Source organism: Galleria mellonella, unplaced genomic scaffold, assembly GCF_026898425.1.
Source record: "Galleria mellonella isolate WM207_F2 unplaced genomic scaffold, CSIRO_AGI_GalMel_v1 utg83, whole genome shotgun sequence".
In the NCBI taxonomy this organism is placed as follows: Eukaryota; Metazoa; Arthropoda; class Insecta; order Lepidoptera; family Pyralidae; genus Galleria; species Galleria mellonella.
The window spans coordinates 1224053-1251879 of NW_026442162.1; the positions used below are offsets into that span (position 1 = coordinate 1224053).

Here is a 27827-nt window from a genome sequence, read left to right on the forward strand (position 1 = left end):
ATCTGTACAATAGTACTTTGATTAAGAGTTAAAAAAAATAAGTCTATTGTTTATTCTATGTCATCGGCATCGATGGATGCTTTTCCAATCTCATTTTATTTTTGTAAGACAAAAATGGGTTGAAACAGAAATTATAACAACACATTGGTTGTGAGAAAGTGAAAATTATTGACTTAAAGGCGACTTAAAATGTGATCATGGCTAAGTTCACGATATTATTTATAACACTCTGGCTTCGAAGCGCGATTGTATACGGATACGAGTTTATATCACAATATCCTATTAGCCAACAGAATGAAACTTATTATTTTTACCATCTTGCTGTTGACAAAAGTAGTGGGCAAGTGTATGCCGGCTCACTAAATTGGCTTCATCAACTAAGCCCAGATCTGAAACCCATTCATATAATACGCACAGGGCCAAAACTCGACAATCCAATGTGTCATGCTAGTGGCTGTCCTTCTCCAGATATCATTACAACGCACACTGATAATGTGAATAAGATATTAGTGATCGATCAAGAATCAAGAATAGTGATAGCTTGTGGGTCGGTCGCCCAAGGATCCTGTTTCAAATATAAGCTGGGTGATTTATCAGCAGAACCGGAATTTGTTCCTATTAGTGTTGCAGCCAACGACGCTGATGCCTCTACTTACGCCTTCATCGGCCCTGAGAGATACAACTCTTGGGACCGTTCTAATGTATTGTATGTGGGAACAACTTTTACTAACAATGGAGAATACAGACATGATGTTCCTGCAATAGCAAGTCGTGATCTTATGACACTTGAGTTGGCTCAGTTCACATTCTCTAAGCAAAGTTTAATTCAAATTGATGTTAAATATAGAGACAACTTTTTAGTGCAATATGTTTATGGATTTAATGCCAGTGACTATGCATATTTTTTAATAATCCAAAAACATTCTCACCTTGCTGGTAATGAAGAATTGGGATATGTCACACGGTTAGCTCGTACTTGTGTAAATGATGATAACTACAATAGTTATACTGAAGTAACATTGGAGTGCCATGTTCGTGAAGAAACTGTAAATGGTAAGAGTGAAGTTGTCAATTATAATTTAGTTCAAGATGCCAAAATTGCTAAGGCTGGTGCAAACTTAGCCACTCAACTTGGCATTGAAATAGGAGATTCAATACTTATAGCATCATTCAGCCCATCAAAAGGTATTACTAATGATCCTATGTCAAAGTCAGCTATATGTGTCTTTTCATTACTAGAAATAGAAATTAAGTTCAATGAGAATGTGCATATGTGTTTTAATGGCAGTACTAAAGCACGTAACATGGGTTATATATCTGGTATGATCTCTGATGGTAAATGTCCCAGTGTAGGCTCTACAGGTAATATACTCAACTTTTGTGAAGTAGGTCTCAAAATTAGTGGATTGTATCCCATAAAAACAATGTCTGTAATAAATTGGAATGATACTTTAGTGACATCACTAACTATGTCTGTGACTGGTATACATACTGTGGCTTTCTTAGGTAGTAATGATGGTATGTTGAAAAAAGTTTTAATTGATGCTGATAAGGCATTGGAGTATTTTAGTGAGGAACTTCTTCCTGGTCAGAGGATACTGCCAGATACTACATTATCACCATACAGGAAATCTTTATATGTCTTAGCCAGGAATTCAATAGTCCAAATTCCGACTGAGAGGTGTGCAGAACATGGAAATTGTTCATCATGTTTAGAGTCTAATGATCCTCATTGTGGCTGGTGTTCTTTAGAAAAACGTTGTACAGTTCAAAGCATGTGTCAAAAAGGCACTCAAAGTGCTCCCAGGTGGCTGTCTCAGTATACAGGACAACAATGTATTGACTTTGAACAGATTTTGCCAGATAGAATATCAATGAATGAGGTCACAACTGTGCAACTCATTATTAGGACATTACCAGAACTACCGTTTGGTGCAAAGTATAAATGTGTTTTTGGGAATGCACCTCCCATAGATGCTGCAGTAACTTCAAATGGTTTAGCTTGTCCCACACCAGATGTAAAGCATAGACCTAAAATATTACAAAATCAAGACCATGTTTATGTACCTCTTTCAGTCCACTCTTCAGAAACCAATAAAGACTTTGTTTCTAGGAATTTTGCTTTCTATGATTGCTCTAAACATACAACTTGTCATTCATGCATAATGAGCGAATGGGCATGTAACTGGTGTATCTATGATAATAGATGTACACATGACACTTCAGTATGTCAAAGAACTACTATTAGTGGAGAGAATAACCCTACAAAATTACTCAATCATGGTATTGGGCATTGTCCTAGAATACGACAATATAAAAAACCAATTTTACTCCCCAATAATGTTCCTAAAGAATTGGAACTGGAAGTAGAAAATTTACCTCATCTGCAGCCTGGTCACACAGGATTTCAATGTATTGTTAGCATTGAATTAGCAAATATGATATTACCTGCTAGAGTAGAATCAAATCACTATATTGTATGTGATAAAACAACTTACTCATATGAAGAAGATGTTGGAGAATACAATGTTAGTGTTAAAGTAGTTTGGAATCACAAACATTACATAGACACAATCACAATAACATTATATAAATGTGAAATTCTTGGTTCTCATCGGGAACATGCTGATTGCTCACTTTGTATTACTCGCAACTCTGTTTACCAATGTACTTGGTGTGGAAATTCTTGTTCTTATACAGAATCTTGTCTTGAAAACCCTGTAACAGAATGTCCTAAACCTAGAATAGATATGATTAAACCATTAAGTGGTCCTATAGAAGGTGGAACTATAGTTACAATCGAAGGCAGTAATCTTGGATTAAGAGTGGAAGAGGTAACTGGAAAAGTTCGCATTGGCGATGCATTATGTGAAATAGTTGACTTTGAAGTATCAGTTAGTATTACTTGCCGCACGGGACCATCTAATGAATCTACTGTTGTTCCAGTTATTGTAGAAAATGATGCTGGCTATACAGAATCATCTGTATTATTTAGTTATAAAAATATTAAACTACAAGGTATTTATCCGTCTCTTGGCCCAATGTCTGGTGGTACTCAATTAGGAATAGGAGGACAACATCTAAATATTGGTTCTGCTGTTTCAGCCTATTTAGATGAATTACCATGTGCTGTAAATAAAACACAAACATCAAATAATAGATTAATTTGCATTACACCTAAAGCAAATACACCTCGCATGATTCACACTTTAACAGTAGTAATTGATAATGCTAATAGGACACTGTATGGTGATTTATTTAATTATACAGCAGACCCAACCATAATGGAAATAAAACCATTAAAGAGTTTTGTGTCTGGGGGAAGGATGATAACTGTACATGGTACAAATTTACATACTATACAAAAGCCGCTTATGAAACTATATTATGCAAATGAATTGGTACCTGTAAATTATACTGCATGTACAGTACTAAATTCAAATCAAATGGAATGTCCAAGCCCTGCCATAAATAAGAAATACCAAGAAATCTTGCAGGCAACTAAATCACAAACTAGCACACCTCAAATAGCAATGAAAGTAGGTTTTCTCATGGATGATGTAGAAAGTATGCATGATTTGGAAAAATATTTCAATCCACCTAGAACACACATGCTATTTGTTGAGGATCCCCATGTTTATCATTTTGCTAATAGAATAAAATCATACAAAGGAGATCCTCTAGTAATAGAAGGTGAGAATCTCATCAGGGCTAGTGACGAAACAGATGTAGTTGTAACAATTGGTACTCAACATTGTAATGTTACTAGTCTTACTATGCAACAACTGCTTTGTACACCACCTGAAATACAGCCTTCTAATACAGATGAAAATGGAGTTCAGATTTTAGATATTAATCTGCCATTAGTAGTTGTGAAAATAGGAAAGAATTTAAGATTTCCTATTGGTTATCTCCATTATGAATTATTAAGAAACTATAATTTTCCTCCAGAAGCAATAGCAGGAATTGCTGCTGGTACTTTCTTTTTAGTTCTTATTTTTATGATTGTTTTAGTTATGTATAGACGGAGAAGTACAAAAGCTGAAAGAGAGTACAGAAGAATACAAATACAAATGGATACACTAGAAAGTAATGTCAGACTGGAATGTAAACTGGCATTTGCTGAATTGCAAACGGATATGTCTGATTTGGCAGCTGATTTGGAACATTCAGGAATACCTACTTTAGACCATGTAAATTATGTTATGAAAGTTTTTTTCCCAGGTGTATCAGATCATCCGATACTAAATGTTCAACATCAGTTTATCAATGCTCCTAGGACTAATTATGATGCCGCAATGCTTCAATTTGAACAACTATTAAATAATAAATGTTTCCTTCTGTCATTTATAGACACATTAGAGGCGCAAAAATCTTTCAACATTAGGGATAAAGTAAATGTTGCTTCATTATTGATGATTATATTGATGGGAAAAATGGAGTATGCTACCGATATATTGAAGTCTCTTCTTTTACGTCTTATAGACAAATCAATTTGCAATAAACATCCTCAATTAATGTTGAGAAGAACAGAAAGTGTAGTTGAAAAAATGTTAACAAACTGGATGGCCTTGTGCATGTATTATTATCTTAAAGATTATGCAGGTTCATCATTGTTTCTCTTGTTCAAAGCAATCAAACATCAAATAGAAAAAGGTGTTGTTGATGCTATTACACATGAAGCACGATACTCCTTATCCGAGGAAAAGCTTTTAAAAGAACAAATTGATTATCAAATTGTTACTTTGCATATAGTGCAAGATGATTTTGATGACAAAATTCAATGTAAAGTTTTAGATTGCGATAGTATATCACAAGTTAAAGCCAAAATATTAGATGCTCTATTTAAGAATACTCCGTTTTCAATGCGACCTTCCGTCCACGAAGTAGATCTAGAATGGCGACACGGAAGAGGCGGTCACGTGACTCTACAAGACGAAGATCTGACAACTAAAACTGTTAATGGTTGGAGAAAACTAAATACGTTAGCACATTACGGTGTCAAAGAATCTGCTGTAATGTCATTAATTTCTCGACAAAACGACAGTTTTAATACACCCTATAAAATACCTTGCAAAAATTGTACAGGAATCTATTGTTCTAATTCCCATATAAGAGTTTATAACAGTGATATTACTGACCAAAATGTGCATTTCTATCATTTGGTCAAACCTATTGAATATCAACACATTGTAAACAAGTCATCAGAACACAGTCACAAAGCCATTCCTGAAATATTCCTCACGAGACTTCTCTCTACCAAGGGTACAGTGCACAAATTTGTGGACGATTTCTTTAGCACAATACTTACTGTGAATGAAGTTCTTCCACCTGCAGTTAAGTGGTTATTTGACTTGTTTGATGATGCCGCAAGAGCTCACGGTATCATGAATCCTGAGGTAGTTCACGCATGGAAATCGAATAGTTTACCTTTAAGGTTTTGGGTGAATCTAATAAAGAATCCTGACTTCATATTCGACATTAATAAAACGGCTACTGTGGACTCTTCATTATCGGTGATCGCTCAAACATTCATGGATGCCTGTTCATTGACAGAACATAGACTATGTAAAGATTCCCCATCCAACAAACTACTATTTGCTAAAGATTTGCCAACATACCGAAATATGGTTATACAATTTTATCAGTCAGTGTCGCAATTACCTCAAGTCACAGACCAAGAGTTGAGTACTTCTATGCAACAACTCTCTGTGGAGCAGTTGAATGAGTTTGATACTCTTTCGGCCTTAAAAGAGTTGTATATCTATGTCAGTAAATATAGAGAACAAATTATATTAGGACTAGAAAACAAAATGCACTTAGCTCATAAATTAGATAATATAGCATGCACTATGGAAGGCGACCCCACATCTATATGCTGACTATATGATACTGTATGTTACGATTTAATTGCATTTACGTAATTTATTTATACAATACCTATTTTGTAAAATAAAGCTTTAATTTATTCTGAAAATACTCAGATTTAAAACCGATATGTAAAAAGACTGTAAAATATCAGTTCCATGAATATAGTTAGGAAGTTAAATATTTTTTGCTGAATATAAGATACTTAATGATGCTAAGAATGATTATTATTGATAAATTTAATATTTTTTGTAAGCATTTCAGAAAAGAAAATAAGTAATTGGCGATACCATACAGAGAGTGTAAAACTATTTGTATGTATTTACTCTCCCAGTGGCCATATTTTAGTGTCCATGGTATTTTTTATAATTTTAGAGTTAAATGTATTGACTATATTATTTATTTCTCTTTTTCATTTTATGATCAATTGATAATTTCTTACAAATAATATGGATCTGACACTATTTTTATTGTAAATTCTTAATTGTATTTAAAGTATTTAATTATTAATGTGTATTATGTTAAGATGTATGTGTAAAGAAAGAAATCTTATGTAAGGAAAATGTTGTGATATTTGTATTTGGAATATTGATAATATGTATATCAGTATGTCAGTATTTTCAAGGCGTTTTTAATGCTATACATACATACCGACACGCCAGAGATTTATTTATTTAGAAATTTAAAAAATATATTATATCTATAATCCGTTCACTTCATGCGTGGCACTCTTTATCAAATTTGTGACGTTATAGATCCTCATGACTAACACATGTGATTGTAATGTATAGCCTATGCCATCCCTCACTCTCTTACCTACACAATCTATATAAGGGATTTCATGTAGAAAGCACAAGAAAAAAAAAAACTACCCGCCTACAGTGAAATTGAAATAAGGAACATGAATTGAAAGTGCAGCTTTTAAGTTCGTATAGAAAACTTTGGCTGATTTCAATCATTCCAGACCCCCCCCCCCCCCCCCTCCCGTCCTCTCCCCATAAATCTAACAACAGCTAAAAATGCCACGCAAGAAAATGACGGGCTGTAAGTGACTATTCTGCATGCCCCTCGGGCTTGGGTTACCAAGTTTCCAGATTTATTCTGACTTTGTGTTCTGACAAGTTTTTTTTTTTTTTTAGGATTTTATTTAAATAAAACGTACTAATTACACGCTCGATATTTATATAAAGTAAGTGCTTAAAATTTATTTTGTGTCGAAAATATCAAGACTTGGAAGTGCCGTACTTCTTATTTTAAAATGGTAACCCTAGCTTTAGTGAATCTCGTTTAAATATATTAAGTTGGTTGTTTTTTGCTTAAAATTACCGATTTTATAATCATATGAAGTTTGGAGCTATATAAAAAATGTTTTCTGATGATTTTTATGTGACATGTCTATCTTAAGTTTACTTGGACTTGTAAACCTTTTGCAAAAACACGAACATTTATGATTTTATATATTTGATTTGCAATTTTATAATGCTAAACTTATTATATTGGTTATCCTTTAATATCATTTAAAATGTATATATTTTTTTAATCTCAGTGTTTTCAGTTGTAAAGTTAAAAAAAAAACAGTGCTCTATTTTTGTTTTAAATTAAAAAAGATCTTTTTTTACTAACTACTAAAGTGTCCGTTTTTAAAAAAAAAAAAGGTGTATGATACAAACCATAATACTGTCTATGCCTTGTGGCCTGTTGGGTATGATATTTTATAATACTTAATTAACATAAGAAAAATATTAATAACTTTCTCATTAAATAAATTTACATTATTTAATTTGACACTCCTCTCAAAGATTTTTCATATTATTATGAATTGATTTTTCATGAAGTCGGGGCTGATAAGTATATTTATTTTTGTAAGTACCTATTCGATTTTACATGCTATTTTAATAGTCGATTGAAAAGTCCCTGTTAACATTTCAAAAACATGATCTCATTTTTATTTACTTATTGCTCAAACTGTTGTCAGTTATATAAATATGCTAAATATCAGCTCTCTCAGAAATAATTATAATATTCCATTTACAAAATATTTTAAGATAGAATAGATGTAACTTGTTAGTATATTAAAGCATCATAAATTCACCCGTCTCTTAAAATTTTGTATTATTAGAATATACTTATTTATCAATCTTTTTGTAATGAATAATTTCAACATGAATGGGATAAATGAAAAACACCAAATTGTGTATTATTTGAACATTCATATTTATTAGGCAAGTAAGTATTTTTTTTTATAGAGCATTTATATAAATACAAATTAATTTTGGTTTTACCATTAAAATAAAATATTAAGATTTATACAAAGTGTAAAGAAAAGGATAAAAAAACAAAATTCCAGCAATAATAGATACACATGAAACCAAACAACTTTTTTTTGAAGAATATTAAGTTTCATGTATGCTATTTGTGAACTTTGGATTTGTATACCCTTTACATTACACTATAAGTATAATTTGGTACATTATTTTTAACATTTGTGCCTGTTTCGATGACTTGTACTTTAAAATTCACAATAAACAATTTTGTCTTTGAGACAAAACTGTAAAGAATATAACAACTATATTATTCGTGCACATTTGAATGATTAAAGTATGAGCATTATGCGAAACCTAACTTAGTTTAGTGAGTCTTGCACGGAGGACTCGACGACTAGCGTTTTCATCGGTGGGTGGTATCGTAGAATGCCGTGCCGTCATGTCTATAAACGACGGTTAGCTTGCACCGTAATTAACCTATCTAGTATAAAAAGTGCACATCTACACACCGCCGTAGTATGCATCGCCGCACCGATATCTATTTAATAAGATTGATCAATCGTAATAACGATTAAACAAAATAGCAATAACTAAAATAGAAATAAACTAAGTTAGTCTTATAAAAACTTATTACTCATAATCACTAAATTATCATTTAAATAAAATAGTTGTTATATCCAATAATATTACAGTAATAATAAATAATTTATATAAATATTACTTATAAAAAATTTGCTATGAATCAAGCACCATATATAAACCTACATACTACAAAATAAGTACGTCAATACATCATACAGTTTGTTTTTTGTTATTCCTTTCAATTCGTTACTTGGACATTATATTTTATGCATACACACACTCATCGTAAATGTCAAATAATGGCCCCAAATAACACAATATTAAGAATTAAAAATGGTAAATATGGAATAAAATGGTAAATGCATCGAATTCTAGAAGAAGGAAAGGGAAATAAACTCCACAATACTTTTACAAATTTAACGGTTTCTATTCCAACTTTTCTATGTTAAGTTAAAAATGTTAAAAAAGTTAAAAATGCTTGTAAGAAATGTTTCTACCAAATACAAAATGTCGATATGCATTACATAACATTACAAAAAATAAACTGACTTATTTTACAAAGGTGAGATGCCCTGTTTCGGTCATTTTATATTAGCAGAATGTTTCGAATGTTTTGATAAAATAAAAAATACGAGTAATAAATTATTTACGTCAATCGATTAGTATGTGTATGAAGTTTAATACTGTGGGTTTACGTATTTACAAATACACAAATAATTCGTTTATATCAAGCTAGCTAACTACGAACACTAAAATTTCAAGAACGCGATCGTTTGGATCTTAACTCTTATCTGCAGATCCATAACTTATTTTGACAAGTTTGCCAGACATCGAGCATTTACTTTAAGTAATTCAAAAATAGATATTATTTTAATTAAAATAATAAAAAACCAATGTCAGTGTCCAGAGACTCGGAACAAGGGTTTTAATTACGCTGCTTTGCTATCATGCAATCGTAGTACTCTCAGTTCACACACCGGATCGGAGAGGAGAGCTAAGGTTTATTTTTATATTTACTTCTTTGAAGTCGGCTATCTATTATTCTTATATAACAAATAAGTGAGATGTAAAAATATGAATCTATTTTAAACGCGATCAAAATCAATTCCTTCCGAGTTAGTTTGCATAAACGAACACTTACTGGAAATGGACACTAGTTGCCAACGTGGCTTTGTGGCAGTTAGATGTCTATTACCCTGTCTAACCTGGAATATTTAATCCGACAGCAAAATTTATAAAATTTTATATAATAGTTTTTCACAAATGTATAATTCCAAAAAAAAAATGGTAAGAATATCTCTGAGCAAAGTTTCTATACTTTGTGGTTTCGACACAGTTAAAAGCACGCCGTTAGTGCATGTATTTATATATCTCGTTTTATTTCGAACGGCCTGCCGCATTATTAATTTTTGTTAATAAAAAAGTTTGTGCATAACAACATCGAAGCGTTACACATTTCGATAATATTATTGTAAAACACTTATTGGTATTTTGAATACCAAATCTAATGGAATATATTAAGTAATATGCACCGACAAATAGCTATTACTGCCATTCATATGCAACACTTCATAAGCCTAGCAACAACTATAGCCCTATTGGTAGCACAGCACAATACAAAATTATTTTCATATGAATAACACAAAATGTATTCATGTGAATTTTTTTTTATCAAATATAACATCAATATCTTTCTCGAAATATCACAAAACGTTTGAAATCAACTCAAACTCGCATCATCGCAACAAAATGTAATATAGGAACGTATAAAATTTGTCGAAGCTTTTGTGCTATTTATTGTACATAATAAACAAACAAAATGTGTACAAAAGTCTGCATTCAGTTTCTCTGTGTCTCTGTATTTTCTACTTTTAAACTGGTAACTATTATATTAAATATTTATGACAGGATGAAACTATCATGATCTTATCACTGGTTTTGTAGTGCCGTTTTAAGATTATACATTCTATGATATTATATTTAAAAAGCAAACTATATATAATCGGCTATTTCTTACGAAATAGACAACACGAACCTACAACGTACAAAAATAATGCAGATAGTGTGCAAAATGTGCATTTGTTACGCTGCAATATGACAAATTTTGGCCAATTTAGTCTTTCAATTAAGTTCGTATAAATATTATATTGTATACATAATGACAAGGAAATAAATATGTCTGATTAAAATTTTTTTTAATAGATATGACCGAATCTGAAGTATCAGTTTATTTACATTATTCTCTTATGAATTAAACTGAATTTTAAAGTAAGTAGTTTTTATTAAAATCTATTATTATAAACTTCGTAATATGTAAACATATAATGTCGCTGTAGAAACAAATTAAAATTTTGAGTACAAATTTAAACAACTCTTCAGAATCAGCCACAGTTTATATTACATAATTCGATTTGCCAATTTTTTATGCACATTATGCACACCATCAGCTTGACCATTATAAATTCTTCATCTTTGGGGTAGATAAAACCCTTTGGGAAATATATTAGAGCTTAACAAATTAGTAGGCCTGTTGAAGTTTTTCTAGAGGATCCCGGTACACTATAGTTGCAGACTTGATGAGATCAGGCTCGTCATCGGAAACGGTACAGTCGCTCACCATTGCTGCATCCTTTGGTGAACATTTGTTATGTGCCATCAACATACCTCCTGTGAGGCCGACTAAAGCGCGGTCCAGCCAGTTCACTGGGTTGGCATATATCAAACCACCCTCATAGAATCCCAAATGACCGCCGTGCGCCAGTTCCAAGTACATTGCTTTGTCATGTGAACCTATAAAATTGATAAGTAAGGTATATAAAGCAAATTAAAGTTTATTGCATGACTCACATTTATCTAATAGGTAATAAATGATAACCAAATACACTAAAATATAAATAAGTACATTTTATTACAAATCCAAGACGATACCAATTACAAATATTGAATCATTATTACTCATATTGTAGTACAACTACACAACACATGTTTAACTAGAGATGTCCGGTAATTACACGTACCCTACTTACATATATATTCACAGAGTAATGATGTATAAAACATTAGAATGGATCAGATCCAGAATAATTATTCTCATTTTAAAAAAAATATTTAGATTGATATGAAAGATGTAAACAAAAGGAAAGATTAATTTTACTATTAGGCGTATCATTTGTTCGATTGTATGTCTTGGTGAATCAAAACACAATCCCAATATTCATAGGGTACTTAAAGGGTAAATTCATGATAATATCAATCATTATATTCAATACTATGTTACGTAAGTATATATGTATATACGTTGCTAAAAACCATATTAGGTAAGGTATATTTAAGTGCACCAATCAGGATGGTGCGCCGACCAATTACTATGTTCCTTCCTGATTGCAAATATTATTTTAATAGAAATCAGAGAGAAATTAGCATTCGTAATCGCAATATTGTGATAACTTATTTGGTAATAAAATTACAGTTGTATCTTACTGAGGTGTATAGAACTATACAATACAGGACGGTATTAGCTAACACATTTTTTTTTTGCGAGAGAACACATTTTAAATATTTGCCTATTTAGAAATATTGAGTATTGTTTGTGAAAGTTTACTAAGTAACATCATTCTTACACAACTTCAATATAAATGTTCTTAAGATCGCACAGAGGCTTACCATATTGTTACAACTTTTTCAGTGTTGTAATGAATAAATCTATTTATAATTTGAAGCTGCTTGCATATAGATCCGGTAAACATTCTAATCCTAGAATCTTGATTTGCAGTTTCACGTTTATATAGGAATGGGTCAAAATAAAATCCACTCAGGTAAACTAGGAAGGTTTTCTTTTAGCATATACTTAATTATTTAACAATACTTACTGACAAATTCTCTTATAATGGGTAATAGAGGTTCAGGAACAATTGGGTCATCACGAGCGTTTATAAATATCATTGGCGTTTTTATTTTATCTAAGTAGAATGCGCTCGAACTCCATTTATAAAGGTCCGCTACAGTATCAAATCCATGTATTCTTCTGCAATAATAACAATGTTCATATTTGTATATAATAAAGCACATACAGCCATCAATACAATTCGAAAGATTTAAAATCATTTTAGTATTATAATTACAGGATGCTATAATTTAAATTATTTGCTATAATTAACGCCAATATCATCACAATATTTTAAACATTTCAAAAAGTTTTTTATATACTTGTATTTTTTTCGCTAATTCTGAACCGATTTTGACAATTCTTTTTGCAATCGCTACGATTTTACTCCTTTATTGGTTTCATATTCATTTTGCCAGAATTATTTTTTATTATTTTATCACAATATTTGCGGCAACTAAATAAACCAATACCAATGATTATGGATGATCTCTATATGGCCGCGGCGTACTTAGTTGACCCTATCGGATGTGAGGTCGCAATCTCGTAAACTAATAACAGAAATTAGCTCAGGTCACAGGTTAATAGCTATAAACAAGATTACAAAAAAAACTATGAGCAATACTGGGCCGTAAATAACATCATCTCAAATGTAATATAACAATAACATCATTTGATAATATTTTTCGTACAAGTAAATAAAAATCTATGGGGACAGTCATCCATTATTCACGTAAGACATTAAAAACACTACAGATGGACACCTCAGTTTATATTGATAAAATTTAAAATCTATAATACACGAGGGCTGCAATACTATGTTATGCCTCTCATGTAAATCATTACTTTTCTTACCCTTTAGACTATATAGTTCAAACTCGGACATTAAAGACGCTAAGAAATTGCCCACGCAATTGCGCGCTTAATTTGGGAAGAGATAGTAGTGTATATTACGTCTAGTTACGTACTAAGTCTATAATGTCTAGTAAGTATTTATTATATCAAAGTCGAAACCACGAAATTCTATAGGATATACCTTGAGTAAGCCTCGTCGAGATCTGGTAGTGTACCTGCTGACACGATCATTTTCTCGTCCAGAGAATGTCTACTCTTCATTTCAGGACTCAACAGCATCCTCTTATGACGTGTTATTATATTACGGTAGTTGTCCGTCATTATATAGAGGTAGAAACGACGGAAATTCTGCCATTGTAATAGGTAAACCATTGTACTGAAAATAAAGAATTAGATACACCAATAATTAAAGATTGTGTCCCACAAAAAAAAAAACCGACTTCAATTGTGACAAAATCAGTTATTTTGATTTATAAAATACTACTAAACCGCTTTTGATAGAATTTCTATGAGAGCAAACTCTAAATATATCCATTTAGATAAAAAAGAACTGACGGAATTACAAAGGTACAAACATAAAAAAAATACAATCGAATTGAGAACCTCCTTCTTTTTATGTCGGTTAAAAGAGTCAAGTGGTTCTATATATCAATTGAAATTAACGACTCAGTCCCATTAATAAATTTGAAAAAAATATTAAGACATTACTTAAACATATACGACTGAACGAATTTTAATTAAATTTGGTACACGAATAGACCATATTCTACACTGCCATATTGAATAGGTATATTTTACTCTAATTCACGCATGTAAAACTTTATAAGACACGAGAAGCAACTATAGCAAAAATAATAAATGTGAAAATTTGTAATATATTTTGATCTGTATTACCTACTCACGCTTAATAATAATAAAAATTTGTCGTAATCTTCACAAGCAAAGCCGTGAGATATATATATAGATAAAATATTTATATTGAATTTACGATTGTTTGTAAAATTTCAACATTATACGGTAACTGAAAGTACCCTATGCCTAGTGGTAGTTTCACGCGCTAGTTACAATAGAAATCGTATCAGACGAACAAGAATCAAGTAGAAACTCGATTTTTAACCACAATTTATACCATCGAACATACGTAAGTACGTGATGTACAGGTTTTAAATAAAATATTGATATTAGTAGACATCCAAATATGTTCACAGTTTTAAAAGAGTACATCTGATGTAAAAAAAGATTACATAATATAACTCTTGTATATATTCTATCGCAATTGATATTAAAAAAAAGAACTTTTTTTTAATAGAGGCTAATCAAAGTGAGGAAAAGTGATTAGGTGATGTGGTCCGAACATGAGGGATTTTTTTTCATGGGTGATAATAGAATGGTAATCCGAACTGCGCTAACGGTATAACACTGGCGCCACACTAGTGAAGGATGACACGTGAGAATGAATGAACGCTGGCGGGCCACCAGTGTGAGATGATAGATGAGAATGAAAAAGCAGGCCAATAACTCGATCGTAATGAATACACCTGGAATTCAGCACGATAATTTCTAGGAGGAACCACATGGGGGTCAACTTAACAGGGTATATTGCTAGCAATGGGACTGGTAGTTCGCATTACTAATAATCTCTTTCCCCAAACATGAGGGTTGCCATCATAATATAGTCTGTTGGCGATCAATAGCAGGTGGCACGGAATCCTTCCTTGTCCAGTCTATGGGAGAGGCCTACATTCAGCAGTGGACAGTTAACACCTAGTTTGGGGACTGATGGTAATGCAGATATTTCCTCGTTTAATATAAATTATAAAAATTGTAAATTGTACCTTATGCAACTGTATCTTTCTTGAATAAAAATAATATTATTATTATTATAGCTAATATGACGATAATGATAATAAATAAATCAAAAGTACACCAGCTGTTCATTGCAAATTGTGTATCGTGAGACCACATTAAATATTACTGTGTGAAAATCAACATATCATTCTTTTAAATCTATACCGTTCAAGATCTATATGGATCGATATTTTATATATTTAATATCGTTATTGCTTTCAATTACCCTGTTAACCCTCATTAAGATGTACAACTAAGTTTAAGTGTAACATAAATGTGTTAATTTATATGTAAATAACAAATAGAATTATAACAATTTATTGATATAATTCTATGTTGTTTAGATAAAGTTACATTATATGTTGCTTCTTAACGTTATGATATCATCATAGTGTTCGAGGTTGAATGACGTCAATGACAAATAGATGTCTGTCTATAGATATAATAGTAGGTAAGCGACATGCATACTACTAAGAATTTTTATTTAGGCATTAGGTACCCATATTATATATTATCAAATATGTACGATCATACCTATGTATCTTTATTGCAAAACCTTACTAATCCTATTAATATTATAAATGCGAAAATGTGATATTTATTTCTATTTCAATTCACAATTTCCATCAGACATTCAAGGGTTGACTGGAGGAAATCCCTTTTATGGGATCAGTCCGCCATTGTACTCATAGTCTGTATCCTATAACTTAAGACTTTACAATAAAATGTTTGTTACAAACAAACAAACTCTTTCACGCAACAATAACTAAACGGATTTGAATAAAATTTGGTATATGGGTAGTGATATGGTGTATGTATGTGATATTATATATTATGGGTATGTGATATGGTGTATGTATGAGTGATTTGGTATATGGTATGTGATATTTTATGTGCAAGTAATACAAATGGGAATGTTTATTCCACTGTTTGTCTTGGCGTCTTGATGGCTCGACCGATAGTCATGAAATTTTGAATACATCTAATATTTAGTATTGAGAAAGACATAGGCTACGTTTTATTACACAGCCAATAAAGTCATAACATACATATTAGAAACAAAAGTGAACTAGATAGAAAAAAAATTAAACATAAATAACTATAATGCATAGGTATTAATAATTTAGATATTATTTTCAATAAATTACTTACGAACGAAATGATTAACACAAAATTGTAAAATATATAGATATTTCGATTATTTTATTTTATCCTAAATACCTCATGTGTAAATTTAAGTTGTTTGTGAGGAGACATAAATAAATATATTATTATCATTTAGAATGCGTCATATTAAGATTAAGTAGCAACTATTCAATGGTTACTATCAGGTTTTTAAGTAAGATACCATCAGAAACGAGTGATTCATAAAACGATAACACCAATTATATTCACCTAAATACAGAAACAATACAACTAGTAATAAAAACAAAAATCATCCGTTTAAACAATACCGATTGACTGATAGGTACATGTTTAGGTATTACGTTAATGATCAGATAATGGACAAGTTGACTTGTAGTTCAAGGAATAAAGTCATAATACAAACAAAACATCTTTTCCGATGTTTTGTATGTACTGAAACAACTAAAATTGAATTTTTTGTATATTGAATGTGAGTAACTTTTTAGGCAAATTTTGAGATATTATTCAGAACTATGAAAGAAAGATTTATACATGTTCGCTTTCTCCTAACTTTTCTGAAGGGAGGGGAGAGGGAGTTGATTGTAATAGGGCCTCGAGACTCCATTGCTAACAATTTATTTGAAAGGGTTTGTTAGGAATGGGTTCTAACAGCCCTATTGCTAGCAGTATACTCTACCAGGTTGACCTCCACGCAATTTCCCCTGGAAACCATTATGATTAATTCTTGTTGAATTCTTCACGATGAACCAACTACCTTGCTTTCATCTTCATCTTTCATTCATCACTCACCTATTATTCGTTAATACATATATACCGATAGCACAGGCGGGATTGCCATTACATTTTTACCCATTAAAAAAATTCTACGCGGTGCCCTGGAAATCATCACGGTTAATTCTTGGAAATTCGTCACGATGGCCTAACTGACCTAACTTTATCCTCGAGGGAGAAGGGATTGTTAGTAATGGAGAGGTTAGTCCCCATTGCTATCAGGTCAACCTCCACGCGTTTCCCCTTTGAAACTATCGTGACTAATTTATCGTTAAATTCGTCACGATGGGCTAACCAACCTGCCTTTTCATCTTCACCTATCACCTCTCACTGGTACCCCGTCAATGTATACCATAGCGCAGGCGTGATTACCATTCCATTATCATCCATTGAAAAAAAAAAACTTCATCCTCGCCTATCATCTCTCACCTATATTCCGAGATCGTATATGGATAGCACAGGCAGGGTTACCAATTGATTTTCACCTAAAAAAAACTTTTCCTACAAAGACTTCAGTCCTAATTTTTGTTTTAGGTAAATCCTATTTAGTTACTTATGTAATCAATCTTCAAATTGTTTATTAAATGACTGCCACATTAGATCATTTAATTCGTATTAGATATATAATACTTACTCTATAGCATTATATCCCTGACATATTGAAATGCCTCCTATTATGTTGGAAGGCCTCTTCCTGTCTTCACCTAAGTATTTCGTAACCAAATTACCGCCAAGGCTGAATCCGACGAGTATTATTTTTGTTTGAGGATATCTCTCCAGTATACTCTCAATCATATAATTGTAGTCGTCTGTATGACCTGCAAAAGGACATAAATATATATTGTCGCTCATTCTAATAGCAAAGTAAAAGGTCGTCTTGTTTTGCAAGGAAGGACTGCTGTACCATATTTGTAAATAAACTTAATTAAACAACAATAGCTTATCTTATTTTTCGTTATTAAAATCATTTATGAAAATTTATAATTTGTTTCATTAATAATATTGGTAACTGGTGTTATAAAAAAAAAAAAACTAATTAAGGAACATCTGGGAACACTAGCCAGAATACCGACCTGAATGAGTTTAAAAATATATTCCTTTCCAAAATAACTTCCTAAATTGCTCTGACCGAGAATTCCCATTTTCCTAAAACTACATTCCGGCCATGGAGTCAAATAAATTCTATTAATATATTATATGAGAAAGTTTGTAAAAATATCAGGGTGTTAACCTCTTTTAATCGGCTATGAATAAAATTTAGAACACATCAAATATACGAGTACAGATCACACTATCCTAGATTACTATCTTATCCTAATTCACTCGAAGTAGACAGCGTCATAGAGTTTATAATTGATAAATGATATGTTCCTATATTTATTAGAAAAAATTGCTAACGATTGCAGTCTCTGATGGGATAGTAAGAAACTTTGTTGACTATCATCGTGATGGTGAACATAAAACTCGATGTTCCCATATTGTGCAATATGGGATATACGAATATACGCGCATATACGAATTTAACAAGTAGAGAGCAAACCTACCTTTACCTACTTAGATTATTTTGGTTTATTAACGGTGTTTCCATCACCGTAGAATTTAAAGTTTTAGGGGTAGTATATACTACAGCGGAAGGAGTAAAGAACAAGAGAGAATTGTTTAAATATTAATATATAATTGTGTACTTCGAATGGACAGAATTGAACAGTTTCATTCTAGGAATTATTCAATATTTTATTAAGGAAGTTTTTTTAAGAAAACATTTATATTCACAGACACGCTCAGGCATCAGTAGTGAGCATCAACAAAATAATTAGCATTCACTAAAATCAATTAAATACACAAAAGACTACTAATTTACATGTTTTAAATTATTCTCTAACAAGTACATAGTTTGCTTTAACTACATAATCTATAATTAGTCTCATCCTGAACATAAACATGACTTAAGCGATGACATACAAACGTACCTATTCAGATTGATATTACGTGTCAATTATTCTAATATCATCATCGTTTTTTAGTTACAAACATGCTTACCGCCAGACCGCCAGATGATTATGCACGTGCTGCTATAAATAGTGTGTATAAAACAAAGCCGCTGTCTGCATCTGTTTTTTCTTTTATTTCTACTAAAGCACGCCACGGATTTTGATACTGATTTTACTGTCATTTAGATTTTTTTACGGAAAGTTTCAATATACTCTTAATTTTTGTAAAAACAGGTAATTTGAATTTTTTCTCCTATATAATCACAACACTCGCCTGGACCTGTGTTATGAAAAACCAAACAACGAACATCTAGGGTCACAACTCGGAACACTCATAGCTGAGCTAATTCAGAAAACTTCATTATCTAAATTGATCTGACCGGAAAGGAATCAAACCCAAGACCTCATTCACGCGAACCCCATCTCAAGACCATAGAGATAGTCAAAAATACACCCGTGCAGAGCTGTGGTGGATTGCTAATTTCAATATATTGAATATGGTCGACATATATTTTATAATAAATAAATATTATGTTAATAGACTGGTTTAAAAAGAGCAACTGTTCTTTTCGGCTGAATCTGCATACTGAACTGGACGGTAAGGTAAAATGTCCTAAATAAATTCATTCCCTTCATAACTCTCGGATAGGCTGTGAGGATGGAATGGATCTAGTAATGATATCTTTTACTGTGTCGCCTACTATCGCAATTTGCTTCCTTTTAAAACTTACACCCATTATAATATCCCTATGGTTGACTGGGAGAGAATGCTTTTAGCATTAAGTCCGCCATGTACCCATATTTGTACTAATGAATAAATAAAAAAAAATATTATTATCGGACTCCCCGTCTTGGCTTTAAGGGTCATAGTCATGAACCACTATGATCTCCATACGAAACTTATCTTGTACAATTTCTTGCGATGTGAATTAAGATTATATTAAGTAATACCTTTTTAACGGTGTTTACACCTGTATAAGTGCAACATTTAGATTGCGTCATACAAACATGTATAAATCATATGCGTGTAATAATAACTGAAAACAGGTATATTAGGTACATATATCGATTTATAAATCGTGATTATAACAACAACGGAATGCAACCACAGTAAAATATTGATTTCTAGAGTAAGGTCGTTCTGTGTTACACACTGGTTACTTTCCCAACTACTTAACATTATTTTTTTTATTAATTTTAAAATACCTTTTAAACATGTTCATTACTTATAAATATATTCTTATACTCCAACGTAAACATTTTAAGTTGTTATTGTTATTATTTAAATGGTCTATTTGTAATATTTTTAAATGATCAAGTTATATATGTAGTATTTCATATATAATATGTAAAATTTTTAATATATTTCTAAGACTTGGACGTATTTAATCCAAATGTCATTTGTTTTTAATGAATTTTAAATTTGGAACACTCAAAAGATACTATACATATATTACCGAGAACTAATCTTTTAGTAATTAATGTGTTTTATTGTGGACCGTTATTAGATTTTTAATTAAATCTTCCTAAAAACATATGTAACCTTTATATAAAATAGAGTAGATTACTTAAATATAGGTACAACACGCAAAAAGTAGAGCTATTGTGTACAATGTCGTTTCAGTCAGAGAACCGTGAACGGTCAATGAATTACCAATCAGTATTTAAAAGAGGCATATACATTGTCTTCAGTATAAAAATGCAATATTATGGTGTTTTTGAAATGCTCAATACCATTTATTTTTACATTATAATAATAGCGGTGGAGAATAATATATACTAAAGGTGTTTTGAAATAAAATATTAAACAACCTGCCAACTTTATTCAGTTTAAGTAATTGGATTTATCCTAATGGTTTGTCTATGTTGATCAAGTTCTGACCATGAAATTTGGAAATAATTACTTAGGTTTTTTTTTTAATATTAACAATTTTTCTATTATTAGATTTGATATTGTCTGTTGTACTGTTTTCATTTTACTATACTGCAAAAATCGGCAAATTCAACTGTCTACTCCATTTGAGGTAACAATCGTGAGCATAATATAATATACTTATAACGCGTACTAGTTATTAGTATAGAATTACCAAAAATTACACTGTTAAACAGTGATAAAACTGTGATTCAAGTGTGCTATGACTCACCATACGAGAATATTCTAGATCCAGTTACTGGCACGCTGTTTAAAGCTCCGATGTGGTTCAGCACCGCGCATCTATAGCCGTGACACTGCGAATAGTGCACGTATGTACGTATGTACACACTCTCAGATGTGTTGCCTATACCAGGACAGATTGCCACCGTCACATCATCTGTAAAAACAATAAACATGTTAGAAATGTTAATGATAAATTTTGTTTAAAAAAAATTTACTTTAATAGCAAAACCATTTAGTTTGATTAAAAACTAGACTACTAAACCGAATTTGATAATACAGTGAACAATCTATATAAGCAACCTCTCTATAAACAACATTCTTTATATTTTATTTATAACACTTAGCTATGTTAGTAAAAGAAATAAGTAAAAATATTTTCCAGACGGTAAGTATTTTTATACTCCTTTTTTTCCTATTAGCAACTTTTCCCTATAAGAATTTATTTATTGAACATGATTCAAATGAGTTGCTTATATAGAGCTTTCACTGTATTTCTGTGGAATCTGAAATTATATCCTTTCAGATAAAAAAAAAAATAAATAAAATCCATTTACAAATGATGTGTCAGGTTTGTTACCTTACATTAAGAAATTAAGAATCTTCTCTTTTTTTTAAAGTTAGTTGAAAAGCAAGTGATGGCCTCAATTAGGCTACGTTTGACGCAAATCTTTATTTTTGGATATATGCATACCGATTTGCTTATAAATCTCTGGGCCGATTTTAGAATTCTTTTTTCAATTGGATTCACATTCAGAATGGACTCGTGCTAATTTTGTTTAAGTTATTATTTTAATTTTTATTTACGAGGTTTAATGCGACGTCGTTTCAGGTAAGTAGTACCTATATACCTGATCCTATAACAGACGTTTCGACGTCGTTCGTACGGTGATACATTTCAATTGCAAGTATGTAATATCTAAAAGAATTTTTCATTGTAATATTTATTGTAAACAGATTTTTTATTAACAATTATATACAATTATAATATATAAAAGTAGGTATCCAGTCTTAATTGAGTTTCAGATGACATTCGAAGATTTGTTCATTCGAAAATTTGGTTACTTATAAGGATAATAGGTATTGGCTTTATTAAAAGTAGTTTGAAATATTTCGTGCAATATTACGTTTTCTGAGTCGCCAGTTCCTTTTTCTTTGAACTTGGCTGGACACGCTGCCGCGGCTAGATAAGACCGTAGTGTGTTAAAGTACCAGCGAAGGTAAATGAAAAAAGATTGTTAGTAATGAAGATCTAACAGCTATTGATAGCAATACACTTCATCAGGTTAATTTCTACACGGTTCCCCCTGGAAACGATCACGGTTTATGAATTGTTTATTTATGAATTCATCACTATGGGACAACTGACCTGTTTCATCCTCACCTATCATCTCTCAATGGCCAGCATAGACTGGTAGCGTAGGCGGGGTTCATCAACATCATATCCGCCAATAACTGTCCACTGGGGGAAAGGGATTGTTAGTAATGGAGACTAAGAATCCCATTGCTAGCAATATACCCAACCAGGTCGACCTCCTCGCGCTTCTCCCTGGAAACTATCATGGTTAATTCCTGATGAATTCATCATGATGGGCTAATTGACCTGTTTTCATTCTCATCGATCACCCTTCTCTGGTGCTCCGCCAGCGTATCCCGTTAGCACAGACGGGGTTACCAAACCATTTTCACCCATTAAAAAAAAAGCTGTTCACTGCGTAACATAGGCCTTCCTTTATTGGGGGAAATTGTCAGCTGATGAAGTTTAAGTAGAGACGCTGCTGCCTTTTCTAGACCATTCCTTCCTAAGCTTCCTTATTCACCTCTTACAACTCTTACATGAAAGGAAGAGGTTACTCATTCTATGAACAACCCAGCCAGCCGGGGTTACCATACCATCATCACTCATTCAAAAAAGCCGAGGTAAATTAGATATTATAGTTGGCAAGTTGCGCGTAATATCCCTGGTATAGCAGGCGTTCATAGGCTGCGATAACCGCTTACCATCAGATGGGCCGTATGCTTGTTTGCCACCTCAGTGGTATAAAAAAAAGTATGTAGGTAGGTACTTATTTTTAATAATATTATTAATCTTATGAATCGTCACTAAATCGTGCAATCAATGATCTAAATCGTGTAAAGTGCCTATATTATGCCATATCTATAGAGAGACTAGGTATCTTATCTTTTGTATATGCAGCTTAAATAATTTAATACGATGACACGATAATAAATAGTAAATATTCAGTTAGGTATAAGGACATGTATTATTTTCATAGAGGTCTATTATATTTTCAACTGAATTAAAAATGAAGAAGGTTCTAATTCAATTGTATTTTTTTTTATGTTTGTTACGTCATAAGTCCGCCAGTAATAAACCGATTTGGAACTTAATTTTTCATCTAAAAGGACATGCATACAGATTGGCCCTATATAAATTTCATCAAAATTGGTTCAGTAGTTTAGTTTCGAAATGAAAATTACTGGTTTCGTCACAATGATGAGTAGGTATTTTTTGTGGAACACAATCTTATATTATCCGCGGTAGTGTTAGGGGTTATAGACGGATGGAATGCAAATGTTGCCATTTAGGATTCAGACACATCTGCCCTGTAAATAGGGCATAATTTATACTTATAATAAATCTGTAGAGAGGTCAATTCTGTACATGAAATATATTTCCAAAATAACTATCAGGGGGTGATTAGTGATCGATACTGAAGCCAAAAATGCAATCAGTAAAATTTTTGTCTGTCTGTCTGTAGATTCGTTATAGAAACAAAAACCACTCGACGGATTTTAACGAAACTTGGTACAATTATTCTTTAAACTCCTGGGCAGGTTATAGTATACTTTTCACCACGCCACGATCAATAGGAGCAGAGCAGTGAAGGAAAATGTTGGGAAAACGGGAGAAGTTACGCCATTTTTAAGCATCCGTCGCGTGTGCAGCCTTAATGGCCACTTTTTAAAATGTAAAAATGTCCATTCGTGCGACGCCGGGACGGGCCGCTAGTGATAAATAAATGTTATTATATCGTGCGTTCAGCAGTGGTCAATTAATGTCTGAAATGAATTTCTTCCTTCATTCTTGTCTAGTAATTTCGTACAACTTCGTTTTGTGATAATTTTCGGTCTATATCGGTCGGTTCGTATGAGTGGAAATAACTAACGCCTACAGACATATATAAGTGTATTTTTTATAGATGAAAGTGGAATGAAAACCGGTATACACTGGCGATTCGCCAGTGAGCAACGATAGGTAAGGTTAAAAGCAAATCACTTGGGCTATCATAACGAATTCGTCAAGAATTATCTATGTTATGTATGGTTCTCAAGAAAAAGCACAGATGTCGAGTAATCTTGTAACGACAAGGTTTCTACCAATATACCCTATATAATATGTATTGTAATATGCGGCTGCTACTCCTTTTATTATTGGATGATAAAAGAATGGTAACCTCATCTGCGCTATCGGTATACGCTAGCAGGGTACCAATGGAGATGATATGGGAGAATGAAATCAGGTTAGTTAGCGAATCGTGATGAATTCAAACAATATTAACCATTACGAAAGCTATTCTTTAAAGTATCAGTGCATTTTCAAAATACCTTCATGTTCAGATCCGACAGGTTCGTATAAATCGTAGGTCAGTGTTGACCTATCAGGCAGAACTAGAGAGACTCTGCCCCCTATTGGCCATGGACATCGGACACGGCCAATCAAACTGTGAAGGATAGTCTGCACATGGCCGCTGAATCCCCATAGTCGAGTTGGAATGTAACTGTAATTAAAAGAACACTGTTTATAAAAATTTTACTAAAGTTATAAATGTGAAAGTTTATTAGTTACTCAATAATATCCAAACAGTTGAACATACTTATTTGAATTTTTGGTATTCAAACTTATTAGAAAAAGGTGCAAAAACTTAAAAAGGGGTTATTTAAAATTGATAAGAATGAAACGGTAATTCTAATGACTACACGGTAATGCATTATCTGCATAGTTTGGTGGAGCCTTTGTAAGAAATGATAGACGAGGATGAAGGTATTGTTCATCTTGAATGATAGATACACATTAAATAAAATAATTCAAAATTGTTCTCAACTCTATGGTGAGGGTGCGAATTTTTTTTTATTCTTTTCTAAAAAAAATCTGGCTCATAAATTTCGGAAGCCCAAAGAGGCATAAGAAAAAAGCAGAAACTTATATTTCGAGCTCTATAACTATGTATGTAAACTTCTGGAATTCTGCACATGATGACGTACTTAATGTGAGGTATTTATGCGAAAGTGAGTATTTTTTATTGTTATCTCTTACAAGTCTTAACACCTGAACTGAAATTTGACAAACATATTACGTTACAGTGTTACAGCGTGTTACGGGGGGGGGGGTCTTAAAAAAATGCATTATGTAATACTTGAACTTCCCTTAAGATGCCATAAACTTACAAACTCACTTTCCCATTTATAATATTAGTAAGCATTAATCAGTAACAAAATAAGCGACTCCATAAAGATAACCATTTTAAGACAAAAAATAGTCTTTTTATGGAATTATTTGGTTGTATAATTAATGATATTCTAAGAACTAATGTCTAACAGATTATAGCCAAAATTATTATAAATTGGGTTTATGATAGTCCATAAAACAGTAATTTCTGAAATTATAATTTAAAATATTAGATTAAGAGAGATTTTCATAATGGTACCTCAAAATCAGTCATATGGTCTCAATTTTTATTTTATGGTACCTTTCGATAGCTTATATTTGAAATTAATAATTTATAAAATTCAAGTTTTTAAAAAGAGTAACAGCTGAGTTTTTTATTTATTTATCTTAACTAAAATTGCATTCAAGATCACAAAAAATTACTGTTCAAAATGTATAATTTTTTTTATTATTTATTATCACAAAAATATAGAGTTATAGAAATTATGTTACATTAGCATTTAGAAACCACATATAAATATGTAACTTGTATGAATTGTTCCTATTTTTAAATTACTTCTTTTATTAGTTTATAAAGTTTTATATGATCCTAATGTTTATAAAAATGATAATCTGAAATAAGCTAATTTTAAAATTACCAATGTCCTTTATTTGAACAATACATATCACATCAAACTCCCATCATAAAAATATATTATTTAAAATCCATACTACTACTACTACTGGCAGCACCAATTAGATTAACTATTGCATTAATTGATATCATTATTATTATATTTAACATTAATTATTTGTGTCACTACATAAGATATAAATACATGGTTGTATACAGCAGTTGTGTTTGCATGGCTGTGTTTCGGTTTGAAGGGTGGAATATGGCGTGAATTTACTGGGTACAGAGGAATAACACCTGAGTCCTCAGGAATGGCAACACATGGGGGTATCATGGGTGAAACAGTATACTCTGTTATGTCCATGGTACTGCTCATGTCTATAGGCGACGGTTACCACTTTCCATCAGGTGGGCCGTCAGCTTGTTTGCCATTCTAAGTTCTATAAAAAAAAAAAAAAAAAACATGGTAACAATTTATTATTAAAATTGTAAAAATCTCTTTTTTTTTTAATACAACTTTTTACAACTAACTTCACATGTTGTGTGAATTTCCATAAATTCTTAGTACTTGTTTATAACCCCTATGGAATACATTTGCTAAATTTATAAAGATATATTACTTTACACACAAATTACTAACATAAGATGAATTTAATTGTTAAGGTATTAGTTTTGAAAAAATGTAAAAAAAATGAGATTTAATTGCTAATTAGAATAAAACTTGTATAGATGCTTTCTTAAATCATTATGTACAGGATATATCACATTGAATTTTAGACAGAATGAATTTCAGCCAGTATATACCCTTAGTTTTTAAAATGTTTTTTTTTCATTTCAGTAGGACCAAATATAACGTACCTAAGTAATATGTTACAAATTATTTTTTCATTTTTATTCAACATCTCGATATCATTCATATAAAATTTAATAGACATTTAGCAAGAAAATAATCAAAATTCTATTTTTTACGAACTTCTGGAGTTTTCTGTGATGTATCATCTGTAGATCAAAATGACATCATCACAACAGCATGAACTGTTCACCGTATTGTTTAGTTACGATAAAAATATGATACAAAAATAATTAGAAGTATTTTTACTCACGGGTCGTTTAGAAATGGGGAAATAAATAGTATATTTTCAATAAAGCTTCTATCCCTTCCATAGATGACTGGTTTCTGTGGCTGACTGTTAACATTTAGTATTCGGAAAAGCACACACAGTATAACTGCTATAACAGCTAAAAGAACTGTCGACATGATAATGTTGTTAAATGATATAAGATCGTATAAACAGACGAAGAAAAATCTACATAATACCCGCGAGATAATACTATTTCCAATAAGAAACGATTATCAACAAACAACCTACTACCGGACGACACAAGACAAACTAAATAATT

The 27827-nt window shown here is 31.7% G+C and overlaps 2 protein-coding genes across 2 annotated transcripts; one reads left to right on the top strand and one right to left on the bottom strand.

Moving 5' to 3' along the window:
- Positions 1–38: 38 nt before the first annotated feature.
- LOC113516714 (plexin-B) lies at positions 39–8252 on the top strand. Its single transcript, XM_026901177.3, has one exon. It carries the CDS (start codon positions 198–200, stop codon positions 5880–5882), a length of 5685 nt encoding a protein of 1894 aa, XP_026756978.1. The 5' UTR covers positions 39–197; the 3' UTR covers positions 5883–8252.
- LOC113516656 (abhydrolase domain-containing protein 2) lies at positions 8059–27827 on the bottom strand. The gene is made up of 7 exons (XM_026901110.3): positions 27530–27827; positions 24973–25145; positions 21353–21520; positions 17852–18035; positions 13634–13828; positions 12584–12738; positions 8059–11504 (listed from the first exon to the last, which is right to left on the bottom strand). The coding sequence occupies exons 1-7, from the start codon at positions 27682–27684 to the stop codon at positions 11233–11235; spliced, it is 1302 nt and encodes a 433-aa protein (XP_026756911.1). The 5' UTR covers positions 27685–27827; the 3' UTR covers positions 8059–11232.